The sequence below is a fragment of the Gobius niger genome (genome assembly GCF_951799975.1).
Source record: "Gobius niger genome assembly, chromosome: 8".
Classification (NCBI taxonomy): domain Eukaryota; kingdom Metazoa; phylum Chordata; class Actinopteri; order Gobiiformes; family Gobiidae; genus Gobius; species Gobius niger.
In genome coordinates, this window is record NC_136859.1 from 9,257,158 (window position 1) to 9,270,734 (window position 13,577).

Genomic DNA, 13,577 nt, shown 5'->3' on the forward strand with positions numbered 1-13,577 from the left:
TGTCATAAAGTTTATACTTAACATATGCGACATATGTTAAATTGTCCAAAATTGTTGTATTGAAGGAACATCTCAGTATTTATTTTTCTTTTGTATGGTTTTGTCTCTCCACAGTTTCAGAAGCTCTTGTGAAATTTAGAAGAGAGTCAGTAACTTGCTTGTGAAATGGTTCTGAACAAACTAATTTCTTCTTCAATTCCTATAGGACGGTAACAGGAATGACAAAATGAATCAAAAACATTAAACAATGAGATTCAATTAAGCGCAGTACGATTAAGTGATTTTTCTTTTCATTTTCACCTGAGACATCATTGGTACCTCAAAACATATCTTCATGAAAATGTATTTGATTTTAAAAACTTTGAAATTGGTTGCCAAAGTGTATTGTGTAATTGTATTATACAAGCCCTGAAGTTGGCTGAAACACGTTGGCTTGGCCCTTAAAATAAAGGGCTTTAAAAGAACTGCTCATATTCATTGTGCATTTTGGTAATCTGGCTGTTTTGAAACACTAAGAGCATCCAGCCACCCACTGAGCCTCACACAAATTGTTGAAATTGGTTTAAAATGATTAACCATGACAAAAAACAACAACGACTGCTTCTGAAGCATTCATGAATGACTCAAAACAAAAATCTGGATTTTTCTGTGATGAGGAAACCGCATTATAACCTGGTAGAACGCTCTGAAGCCATAACAGCCCCACTGAAATAACTAAAAGCCCTGTGTTCTGTGACGTTACACCCGTTGCTATACAGTAGAATGCAGGTCAGCCATGCTCCTGCCTCTGCTCTGTGGCCTACATGACTACTGAGCTATGAACATGCACACACGCACTGCTGCTCACCCACTCGCTCGCAGACAGCGGGCAAAAAGCATAACCAGGTCCACTTCTCCAAACTCCGCAGTCGGGCTTTGATGTTTTTGTGTGAAACCACTGAGGTGATTTTCTTCTAACACCCGCGGCTTGTGTGTCTAGCTGGGCATAACTGTAGAGCTTTGAAAAAATCGTTTTAGAAATGGCAAGCGTTTTGTAGGCATGGACTGCTACTGGTTTTGTAGAATGGCAGTAACTCAGGAAGGTTTATAGTTCAATACCATCTTCCAGACTAAAGGCCATATACATGCCTTTCAGCCATGTGACTTTTGTTGTTGTTTAATGCCGAAGTAGAATTATGCAGTACTACAACACGTAACAATATCTTTACTCAGGATATAAATCAAAGACAACTGATTGACAGTGGCATTTCAATGTACTCGTAATCATCAACAGTTAAAACACGACCCCAGAGACGCACGTCTACCAGTGAGTAAGTGTTTAAGCTGCTCAAGACATTAGTGTGCTACCAGTTAGCATTTAGCTTCAACAGCTCAGCTCTGACCTCTCCAAGAGAAAGACCTGAACCACACTCCAAACCTTGGATACAACATGTGACAGAGGTCAGAGCTGAGCTGTTACTGTAGTATTTCCTCAGTGTTCAGATGTGGGCCACACATCTGTGTATGCTAGCTAGTAGCATGCTAACGTCTTGAGAAGCTTAAACACTGACTCGGACTTTCTGTTTCCTCTTTGATGGGTTAATTTAGTCTGAGGAGTGAAGCAGATCTTTAGTAAATCCTGCTGTAGCTCGACAGACAGAGCTGCTACGTCTGTGCCACATTTGCTGGTTATATCACATAAACGTGCGCTCTTTGGGGTCGTGTTTTAACTGTTTTCTTCTTGAGCAATGATTACAAGTACATAAAAATGCCACTGTCAACCAGTTGTCTTTCATTTTCAACCTGAGTAGAGATATTGTTACATGTTGTAGTATTGCTACTTTGGTATTCAAAATGGTTGCGGAACTATGTGTGATGTCATTGGAAACACATGTATACTTGCTTTTTGACATTTGTGAGGGGGGAAGCACTTTGTCTCATTTTGTACTGGTAGTCAGGCCTTTCTAACAACATTTATTTAGTTATTCATCAGTTTGTGCTTTCTATTCCATTGCTTTGACCTGATTTTGTCATGATTTACGCAAGACATTTAGCGAGGCAACTCCGATCCTTTATTGTTGTTGGGTTTCTGGTGAAGAAATTGCTAATAAACACTGTCTGTATCAATATCTGTTCTCATTATAGTTACCCAGAAGCAAACTCTCGTGCAGAGCCTCATTGGAAATCGGCTCAATGTGAGGAAATGGAGCCTAAAACAGGCATGTAATTCAGACTCTAAAACCGCGGCAGCAGTGATACAATCCAAAACAATTATTTCACAGCCCCGTCACGAACGTTTGCGCTCAGAATTGGTGCCGAGAAAACCAGTTTTCTTCGGCCTTTGCTCCGTCAGAATATTAAAATACTGTTGTTTATTACATTTTGCAAATCATGCCCTCGCGGAAAATTAAAAGCTCCATTCTTACCTTTAGAGTTTGGCATTTCTTTCTCCTGCCCCGTAGCTCCGTGAACGATTACAGCGCTTTCTGGTAAATGGTTCACTTATTTACTGTGATAATACGGGAAAATATTCACACACTCCCTTGTTATGCTTACTGCGTACTGAACAGAAGTGAATAAAGGGGATTTCATGACTGTACCCATGCTTTTAAGTAGCTTGACTTGAGAATACACTACATGTGCATCATATTATAGCCTATACAGGATATAGATTGTTATTATGGATATATATCAGAAGGTGTTTTATATGTGCTTTTAAGTTCCCCCCAACCTTGACCGAGCACATTTTCTCCATTTTTACCCAAATCTAAAAGCCTCTTGACCTGAGAGTTTACAGCCCATCGGCCAGTGTAACAGCTGATTTGAAAGCTAAGACCTTCAAAATTCCCCCTTGTTTTTTGTCATCACGTTTTAGTTGTTTTCGTTGCTTCTTTGTCACATTTTTGCTGCATTTTTGTCATGTTTTCTTTGCTTTTGTTGTCACATTTTTACCATATTTTTTTTATCTCGTTTTTGTCATTTTTCTCCCATGTTTTCTTTGCTTTATTTGTCATTTTTTATGTCACATTTTTGTTACCACATTTTTGTTACGTTTTCATGGCTATATATGTCACATTTTTTGTCACATTTTTACCACATTTTTGTCACATTTTTGTCACATTTTTGCCACATTTTTGCCACATTTTTGCCACATTTTTGTCACATTTTGGTCACGTTTTCATTGCTTTCTTGAAGCGTATTGGCACCATTGTTTTTGTGTGTGTGTAATGTAGCTGTGATCAAGCCACAAAAATGTGACCAAAACCTGCCAAAAAAGCAAACCAAAAAAGGGTGAAACAGGACAATCAAAACGGGAAAGAAGCTTAATTAATTTTGTAGATCTTAGCTTTCAAATGAGGTGTCTGGTCTATAGCTAGTCTATATAGCTTTTTAAGCCAAAGAAGAGAAAATGCGATCGGTCAAGAGGTGAAAGGAGCGAAACCTGATTTTTTTGATAGTTTTGTTTACAACCATGAAATATGGAGTTATTAGTTATGTCCAAACTCATTGCCAACATTTCTACCGTCCCATTCCTCACAGGGAATGAGGGAACATGCTTAAAAGATCACAAAGTCAATTTTTGTGTTTTTCCCATTACAGAAAGTGACGGAAATGTTTGGGCATCTCAGACAGAGCAGTGCAGCTGTAAGTTTTCCTCTCAAGTTGAAGGTGCAAGATGTAAAAGTTATTTAATGTGCAACAGACTTGAAGAAAAGCGTGGCCATCTGCCTCACCATCTGAGACTCCTGGATCACACCGGAGAGAGGAGAGCAGCCCTCGACCTACTGCTCCAGGGGAACTCCTCACCCGGCCTGTACGCTTCTACATCTGCACCTTTTCCCCGGCAAAACACATCACTGCTGTTGCTTTACGGAAGACAGGTCTGAAGAATACAAGCTCTGATTCTGGAGTTTCTTAACATACCCCTGACTCCACACTTTTAGTGCTTAAAGGCAGGATACGTGCAGGTTTTTGTTGTGAACATTTCAGAAACGTGGCCTATTTGTGACTCCAGATATGAGGTCATCTCTTCACATTACGTTTTGGTTTACTGACTAAAGTGTTAATTGTATTACGATGAACACTTTTGACATTACTACATTTTAGAGCAGGTATCTTTTCTTGAAAAGGTGACTTCCCCTCCACAGGTCGGTGGGGAGTCCTTACCTCAAGTGGAGGAGTTCAAGTATCTCGGGGTCTTGTTCACGAGTGAGGGACGGCTGGAGCGTGAGATCGACAGACGGATCGGTGCGGCATCAGCAGTAATGCGGTCGCTGTATCGGTCTGTCGTGGTGAAGAGGGAGTTGAGTCGGGGCAAAGCTCTCGATTTACCGATCGATCTACGTTCCCACCCTCACCTATGGTCATGAGATTTGGGTAATGACCGAAAGGACAAGATCGCGAATACAGGCGGCCAAAATGAGTTTCCTTCGCAGGGTGGCTGGGCGCACCCTTCGAGATCGGGTGAGGAGCTCAGTTACCCGGGAGGAGCTCGGAGTAGAGTCACTGCTCCTCCACGTCGAAAGGAGCCAGCTGAGGTGGCTCGGGCATCTGTTCCGGATGCCTCCTGGTCGCCTCCCGCGGGAGGTGTTCCAGGCATGTCCTAGTGGGACAAGGCCTCGTGGAAGGCTCGGGGTCCCCCCAGAACAGCTGGAGGAAGTGTGTGTGGACCGGGAAGTTTGGGCATCTCTGCTGAAACTGCTGCCCCCGCGACCCAGCCCCGGATAAAGCGGAAGAAAATGGATGGATGGATGGATGGATCTTTTCTTCACTACATGTTTGAATAGGATTAAAGTGCAGTGACCACTTTGTCGTAAAGCTGCAGAAAAGTAGTTGAAAATAGTAGAAAAGAAACATCATTTTTATACAATAACTATATTTTGTGAAGTTTTAACTTGTTTAATAGTTTTCAGAGTTTGTGTTGAAAAATGTTACATTTTACTGAAAGGGCCTAGATGGAAGTTGACATTTTTTTACTCGCTACTGCCACCTCAGGTCTTATGCGCAACTGCAGTTTCTATATTAAGCTCCTGCATGACGGCACTTCTGACCCACTTTTTGAATGACAGTGCAGGATTTTAGAGGCAGTTGTGGTGAACAGGTCTGAGCTCATTCTACACATTAGGACATTGCTGGAACATGTGTCCTTTTTTGTCATTTTGTATCGATGGCAACAGTATAGTCCAAAATGTTACGCAGTGTGCCTTTAAAGTACATCTGAAAGAGGATGCGTCATTTTTCATCAGACACTTTTACTTTTGGTCACGTGTTTGTACTGTTACTTAAAAGTAATGTTATGCAGGATTTACTTAGACTGCAGATGAACATGCTATTCCTCATTTGAAAGCTAAGACCCTTGCAGTCACTGAACTTTAACTAGTGGAGGCAGCACTCGCGCCTGATTGTGGAAAGGCGCCAGGATTTTCGAAGGGAGAGAGAGAGGGCCCGGTTATGTTCATTTCTAAGACGATTTTAGCAACAGGATCTGGCAACTCTAAACATAAACAACTTTTCCATTAGGCAAAAGGTCAAATGTTTTTGTGCTGTGGATAAATAAACATCATTGTTATCGTTATCAGCAAACCCAATATATATTTATGAAATATTTACCCCCGAATGCCCTCCCCCAATATAAATAAACACAAAAGTTCAAAACTCCCTCAAATGCAGGACTGGTGCCTGCGGCCTCATGTGCGGCTGGGGGCAACTCAAGTTCAGCTGTCGTCATGGCGACTTTTGGATACCACCATTACTGTACCTTTAAATGAAACGAAGTGGAAAACTCATCGTGGCACATCTGCTCTAATCTACTCCATTACCTCCGACACAAACACGCACGGCAGACGAGGAAACACCATGAAAAATTCACTCCTGCTCGGCTCTTTGTCACCTGTGATCATGTTTAAGCACTAAATGCAGGTAGAGGAGGAACTGCACTTTTTTATCAACACCTTCATTCATTTACATTTCTTTACTTCACGATGACATATGGACATGAAGTAAGTGTTGACAGGAAATGATATGGAAGTCATGACCTAAAACATGAACAACATCCTCCTTCTCCCGACTTGTATAGTTTGTACAAAGTGTGGGCGAAGCTTCCCCTCCCGCCTGACAGTTCAAGGAGCTTTAGAGGTTTGCTGCTCCTCCGCTGCTGAACCCTCGCAGGTGCTCATGTTTTTTGATTCACCGAGAAGCCAAAACCCCCTGCCCTGCCTGGATAAAGGGCAGTCACTTTGACCCTGGGTTTGGTCTGTCAGGCCACATCAGCTCTGCCCTACACTCCCCCCCGACCGCTGGGGTTAAATAAAAAAACAACACACTCTCAGAACGACGATAGAGACACTGCTTTTATTTTCATTTAATGTATTTCGTATAAAAAAAGTGTCACAATTGCCTCTATAAGTAATGGAGCCAGATTTAAATTTCCCATTTTATTGTTGTCGACACAAATAATGTTTCTGAGGGGATTTTGGATATATTTTATAATTTTTGAATAAGCAAGTTGATTGGTCGAACATTTTGCCTTTTCCTTTTAGGTTCAAAGCTTAATACCTAATAATTCAGGCTAGGAATTAGATAAATCCCTTTAGAATTGAGAAGACTGAACAATGTCACAGTAGATGCTACATAAGTGAAATAGCTGAAATGCCTAAAAAAAAACTGCAATCTTTAAAAACCTTATTTCAGAACAGCAGTACATTTACAAGGGGAACCCAGGGTGCTGAGGGCGCTGCAGCACCCCCTGGTGGATAGTTTGTGAACTGCAGGCAATATTAACCCCTTAACTCCCACCTGAACCGAGCACATTTTCTCCAGTTTGGCTTTACCCCAGTCCAAAAGCTTCTGGAAAAAAGGTGTGAAAATAGCGACAAAACTGAGACGAAAACAAGGATGCAAATGAGAAAAAAGAGAGAAAACATTGATGAAAAAGTGACAAAAAATGTACAAAAAAGTGAGAAAAATTTGACGAAAAATTGAGAAAAAATGGACGAAAAAGTGATAAGAATTTGTCAAAAAAAATGTGAATAATTTGATGAAAAAGTGACAAAAAAGTCACAAAAATTTGACAAAAATGAGATGACTGCCCAACAAAAAAAGTGATGAAAAAAAAATCTGATGTGAGGATAAAGATCAATTTAGTTTTGTAGGTCTTAGCTTTCAAATGAGGCGTTACACTGGCCTACAGGATTTGGGTAAAGCTGACCTGGAGAAAATGCTCTCATTTTCTCTCATTTAATGTATTTCATATAAAAAAGGTGTCACAATTGCCTGTATTTTGAAATTGAAATAATGGAGCCAGATTTAAATTTTCCATTTTATTGTTGTCGACACAAATAATGTTTCTGAGGGGATTTTGGATATATTTTATAATTTTTGAATGAACATTTTGCCTATTCCTTTTAGGTTCAAAGCTTAATACCTAATTAGTTATAGATAAATCCCTTTAGAATTGAGAAGACTGAACAACCTTCTTCTTCTTCTTCTTCTTCTTCTTCTTCTTCTTCTTCTTCTTCTTCTTCTTCTTCTTCTTCTTCTTCTTCTTCTTCTTCTTCTTCTTCTTCTTCTTCTTCTTCTTCTTCTTCTTCTTCTTCTAATGGGTTTAAGTGTCAAGGTGGGGCCGTTCTATATGGAGTTTGCATGCTTTTGCCTCGGCACATTTTTCTTTTGATTTACTTCTACAATTATGGACAAATTTACAACATGGCCCAAGAAGCCCTTTTAAATGGGTGTCGTCCTGGTCATTACCACAGACTGCTCTGCCGTCAAAGTGGAGAGCTATTTCCAGCTGGGACCAAAGTGCCTGTAATTGTCCCTGATAGGCTCCTGTAGTCTCCGGATGAAGAGTGGCAGCCGCATTAGCATTCGCGCGGCTCTAAACAAAAACACTTTCTACCTGCCCAAACGCACAGAGCCCAGCTGCGCGCCCCGGATCCGGCTCACGACTTTTAGGCAAATGAGACGCGACGAGTGTCGAAGCTGAAATTACGGCGAGCGCTGAACGCAAACATCACAATGAGAGGCTTGAATTGTGACGTATCATTAGCATAAAAACACTTCAACTCTGCCCAAAATACTCCAAAGCACCAAAGTCCATTAACATAAAATTAGACACAAAGATCTGACGCAGAGGCGAACGGTGGGAAACAGATGGCGTTTGAAAACAATACCCTGAGAGGTGTAGGACTGAAAGTGAAGTTAAGACGTCCGTTATATGATTTCTAGCTAAATAAAAGCTTGGCTGTTTGTTTGAACTCTTATGTAAACTCTCAGTCATCCAGGCCAGGCGGGCTGACAAAGTTTTTGCTCAGCCCTCGCGTCGAGCATCTGGTCTCGTAACAGTGACTGGAGCTGAAAATAACTTCCTCCATTTGGGATTTTGACACTGAGCCAGTCTTACAAACGCCGATGAATTAAGTTGTGTGAGGCAGTCCTTTGTGGCTGTGTTTACACGGGAAGAAGAACTTGTTCAGGGCAAGGAGACGTAGGAGGGTGAGATCTTCAGTTCCAGTTACTGAGGGGAGACGACAGGCAAGACTCTCAAAACTCTTATAGTGAACTATTGTTGCATTGATTCTCCCCACACACACACACACCTTAAACAAGTGCATTTTCTCCACTTCGGCATGACTCAAATCTAAAAGCTTACAGCCCAGAGGCGAGTCTAATGTCTCATTTGAAAGCTATGACCAGCAAAACTGATCTAAATGTATCTTTTTCCTCATGTTGTGGCAGTGTCGTCATCGGATTTTTGTCACTTTTTCATTGCTTTTTTGTCACTCTTGTTTTAGTTTTTTTTTGCGTTTTCGAGCCATTTTGTCACTTCTTTTATCGGATTTTGTCCCTTTTTTGTCCCTTTTTTAATCACATTTTTGCTACTTTTTCATAGTTTTTTGTCACTTTTTGTTGTGTTTTTGTCAGTTTTTGTCACTTTTTGGTTGTGTTTTTGTCAATATTTTGTTGCACTTTTGTCACTTTTTATTCACATTTTTGTCATTTTATCCTAGATTTTTGTCACTTTTATGTTGTGCTTTTGTCACTTTTTCATAGTTTTTTGTCCCTTTTTTATCGCATTTTTGCTACTTTTTCATAGTTTTTTGTCACTTTTTGTCACTTTTTTGTTGTGTTTTTGTCACTTTTTTGTTGTGTTTTTGTCACTATTTAATCACCTTTTTGTCATTTTATCATAGATTTTTGTCACTTTTATGTTGTGTTTTTGTCACTTTTTGTGTCACTTTTTTGTCACTTTTTTGTGTGTTTTCATCACATTTTATTCACATTTTTGCCACTTTATCATATCATAGTTTATCACACTTTTTTGTTGTGTTTTTGTCACTTTTTCATTTTTTTTGTCAATTTTTTCTCGCATTATTTTTTGTCACTTTTTTGTTGTGTTTTTGTCACTTTTTTGTTGTGTTTTTGTCACTGTTTTGTCACTTTTTTGTTGTGTTTAGTCACTTTTTGGACACTTTTTTTCTTGTGTTAACGTCACCTTTTTGTGTCCGCTCTTACGATTCTCACACATAACGAGTGAGAATCGTAAGAGCGGACACACTACACGAGTCTGTCAAAGAGCGGTGCATCTGTGTCCTCTCTCCGGCTTCAAAAACTGACCCCAGATCAGCAAAGACAGGCCTCTGTTTGTGAGTGTGGGAAACAAGTGCGTGTCCCGATTGGTCAACAGTGTCATGTGATCTCCGTCACAACAACACAGTTCAGTGCTGCAGGCGACTATGACACTTCAACTCTATAGATCTGTGTAATGGAAATAAAAGTTGGCAACACGAAGGAAAACGTATTTCCAGGAAAATGTATTTGTTTTTTACCATTAATTTGGCAGCTGCAGATCATTCTAAAATCGGGTGGAAAAAGTGAATACTAAACAATTATCATCATCATTTAGAAAACAATGAAGAACTTTGTCAATTTGGAGTTCCCGGTTCAGGTTTTGGCAGACGTTCTAATGTTTGTCTATTTGTGAATGGCTTCGCATTAAAATGTTGACCAAAAAATGAGGAAACATTCATGAACATTAGGTCTCAACAGCTGCTGCAAATGGCCAGTCAGTATTTTAAAACAAGAGAAACAGTTTCTGCACGGGATTTTCAAATCACTGTCAAATAACGGCATGGAATTATTTTTGTAAATCTCCTTTCATTGTTTTCCACTCAACAAGAAGTCTTCCATAAAAAAACCATCAGCAACAATTATTTTGCATATCAGCTTTGAGAAATCGTCCTCGCTATTTATAACAGGTGGGGTTGTTTATATGAACTGCAGCGGGGAAACAAAGTGTGGCTTTGTCTTTTACCCGCAGAGGCTTCTCCCTCCCAAAACGCTCTGCACTTCACTATCGTCTTTTCCCACTAAGTTCAAGTTACCCAGGTAATCCAGTGCTGTTCTTCTTACCAGGTTTCCCGGTGATGAGGATGTTCTTGGGGACAGTGACGCGATCTTCAGAGTTACGAGCCCAGTCCACCATCCCTCTCCAGCCCTTCATGGGGAAGCTCACGTCCGCGTGACCGGACACGGGCCGCTTGTGGACGCTCAACACTGAAAAAACACAAGTCAAAGCATTTCATGAGCACAAAAGCACTTAGATTTAGGGATGCACCGATACCACCGATAAGTACTTGTCGATACCGAATACCGATACGAGTACAAGGCCTTTTCTTAAACATACTTTTTTAGGTGAGTAGACGGTTTATAGACTGACTTTTTCACAGCAGATTGGTTAGTAATGAGTTAATTTACTCATATACATTTCCTTGAGCAAGTAGGCTACAGTCTTAAGAGAAGTTATATCAGATTTTTCTTTCTTTTTTTTTCATTCATTATTATTTTAAATTTTTATTGCACTGTCCATCATAGACAGACATGTCCATAAGCTTCTCAATGCCTGTGCTTTAATCGTTTATCTATTTTTATCTAACAAAAGTATTGAGATGGTTACTTATTACTGCAGCTATGGTCTTTCGCTCAATATGGATATGCTGTGTCTCTTTATTTTGGATTTTCAGAGTACTTTTTAGTCGCTGGGTTAGTTTTTCAGATGAATAAGCCCCTGGACATCGCCAGAACTGCTAGCCCCGAGTTAGCGGCTAGTTAGCAACATTAGCATGTCTCTTGGAAACACTGCAGACTCCACGCTGCAGCACTAACAACATTCAGCTCTGGTTAAATCCAGACTCTGATTTAGGGAGTGCAGTCTGTAATAAAGTCAGCTCTATGTGGAATATTGTATTTTCACTGAAGAATTCTCCAGTTTGTTGCCATTTTCTCTCCTCAGCGGAGAAGTGCGTCCCGTAGGAGCGCTGGCTGCACGTCTAGTGGTATCGGTTTCTGGTATAGGGACCAGATGAATGAGTACGAGAACAAGCATGTGGTGTCGGCCCGATACCCGATTCTGGTGTCGGTGCAGCCGTACTTAGATTGAATGGAGAGAACTGCAACAAACATTCTGTATATTTTGGGGTCAAGTCGGAATGTGCAACCACCATTTTGACATACTGATCGACCCACAGTGACCAGTGCAATCCAGGAAGATCAACATCATTCCTAACTAAAGCTATGGAAGGATGGGGTAAATGCAGAGGACGAGTTTGAGGCGGTTTTACATTTTCTTTTTCACGAAAAATATTACTAAAACAACTGAAAGCGTTGCTAAAAACTGAGAAAACAGATTGCCTTACATTTTTAGTGGTAATGAACTAGCAGGAGAACAGCTGATGAAACGCCACTTCACCGCACTCTACTGACACTTCTGCAGTTCTCAGCCAACATTAAATTCATTTTAAAAATGCATAAACAGATGTGAATACACAATGAAGGTTGTAAATCTTGTTCCCCCAGGTTTTCTATGTGACCCACGCGTTTTACATCACATAGAGACCAGCAGCTCTCATGAAATCAAACTAAATACATTTGTTTATATAGACAATGGAGCCCATTTGCTTGTACCTTCATATTAACCTCTTAACCCCCACCTGTACCGAGCACATTTTCTCCAGCTTGACGTTACCCAAATCTAAAAGCTTCTTGAACAAAGTGTCAAAATAGCGACAAAAACGAGACAAAAACAAGAGTGAAAGCGCAACAAAAAAAGTGACAAAAAATACGCTAAAAGAGTGACATGAACGTGCCGGAAAAGCAACAACAACGCAATAAACAAGCGACAAAAAAGCATTACAAAAAAAGGAGATGGAAAAGCAACAAAAACATGACAAAAACAAAAAAGAGACCCTGTGACATAAACGTGGCGACAACGCAGTTTTGTAGGCCTTAGCTTTCAAATGAGGCAGCCTAGAGGCTGTAAGAAGATAAAACCGACCTGGAGAAAATGCGCTCGGTTGAGGCGGGGGTTAAGAGGTTAATAAATATTTAATAAACATAAACCAAGCATGTTCATCATTCTTTATGACCAAAGGCAACGCACAATATACTTTTCATGAAAGTGAATATGGAACTCTGGAGCCCTGGTTGGGACTGTTTATGGGCCAGATGAGAGCAATGAGTTGCCTGTCCGCCTATTGGTGATCACTGCACTGTGGGGACAATAAAGTACGGCTGACTTAACCAGGGACCTAGATACAGACGGCATCGAGGGGAAAAACACAATCTTTTGGGAAACACATATTTTTACTCTTTTATGTTATTTTCTGGCGAAATATGAACTTACTTATCACAGTAAGTTCATATTTAAGTTCATATAGGCGGCACGGTAGCTTCACAGCTAGAAGGTCCTGGGTTCGATTCCCACCGGGGCCTTTCTGTGTGGAGTTTGCATGTTCTCCCCGTGTCTGCGTAGGTTTCCTCCGGGTACTCCGGTTTCCCCTACCACTAAAAACATGCACAATAGGCCAGGATGAATGATGTGTGTGAGTGAATGTATGGTGGTGGTCAGAGGGTCCGTTGGCGCAGACGTGTGTTGTCGCGAAAGCGCTTCTGACAGTCTCCCCCAGGGGAAACTGAAGCTACAAACGTAGTTTACCACCACCGAGGATGGAGTGAATGTACAATTGTCTCATGTAAAGCGCTTTGTGGCTATGTCTGTGAAAGGCGCTATATAAATAAAGATCTTCTAAAGTCAAGTCTAAATCGGGTCCATATGGATGTTTATTCACAGCAGATTGTTCAGTAGAAGTGAAAAAACGGCAGTCGTAGCAAACGCATGAAGCATCATGTTAGCATTTTCATGTATTTATGGGCTGTTGAACCACTTTGCTCCTCTCCATGTCTTTGTATCTTTATTTAGTAGAAAACTATATCAACAACTCAGCATATGTTAAAGTAGTTTTTTAAATTATTAGAGAAAGTTTCCCCCTCAGCTGTTTTCAAACGTGACCATATATGGGCAACTCCACAGACGCCGTCTGTATCTATCACACAAAGTCCAGTTAATCGACACAGCTGGACATTTCTACATGTGTGACATTACGAGAGTCATCTAATCCTCTTCTTCAAAGAGCCAACGACATTCCACAGTCAAGAGTCAGCGATGACACGGCGCACAGGTGTTGAAAATTGCACAGTCACCATGGCAAACAATATCGATCATCCTGCTTGAAGAGAATTGTTGTTGAATCATATTGACCCTT

General features: G+C 40.6%; 1 protein-coding gene across 7 annotated transcripts in view; it reads right to left on the reverse strand.

Moving 5' to 3' along the window:
* Positions 1 to 13,577, reverse strand: part of adgrb1a (adhesion G protein-coupled receptor B1a) — a 212,046-nt gene that overhangs the window by 66,920 nt on the left and 131,549 nt on the right. For all 7 annotated transcript variants that reach the window (XM_079561288.1, XM_079561290.1, XM_079561291.1 and 4 more), the window contains one exon: positions 10,390 to 10,533. In XM_079561288.1, the coding sequence (XP_079417414.1) occupies positions 10,390 to 10,533 (144 nt within the window). The remainder of the gene's footprint in view (positions 1 to 10,389; positions 10,534 to 13,577) is intronic.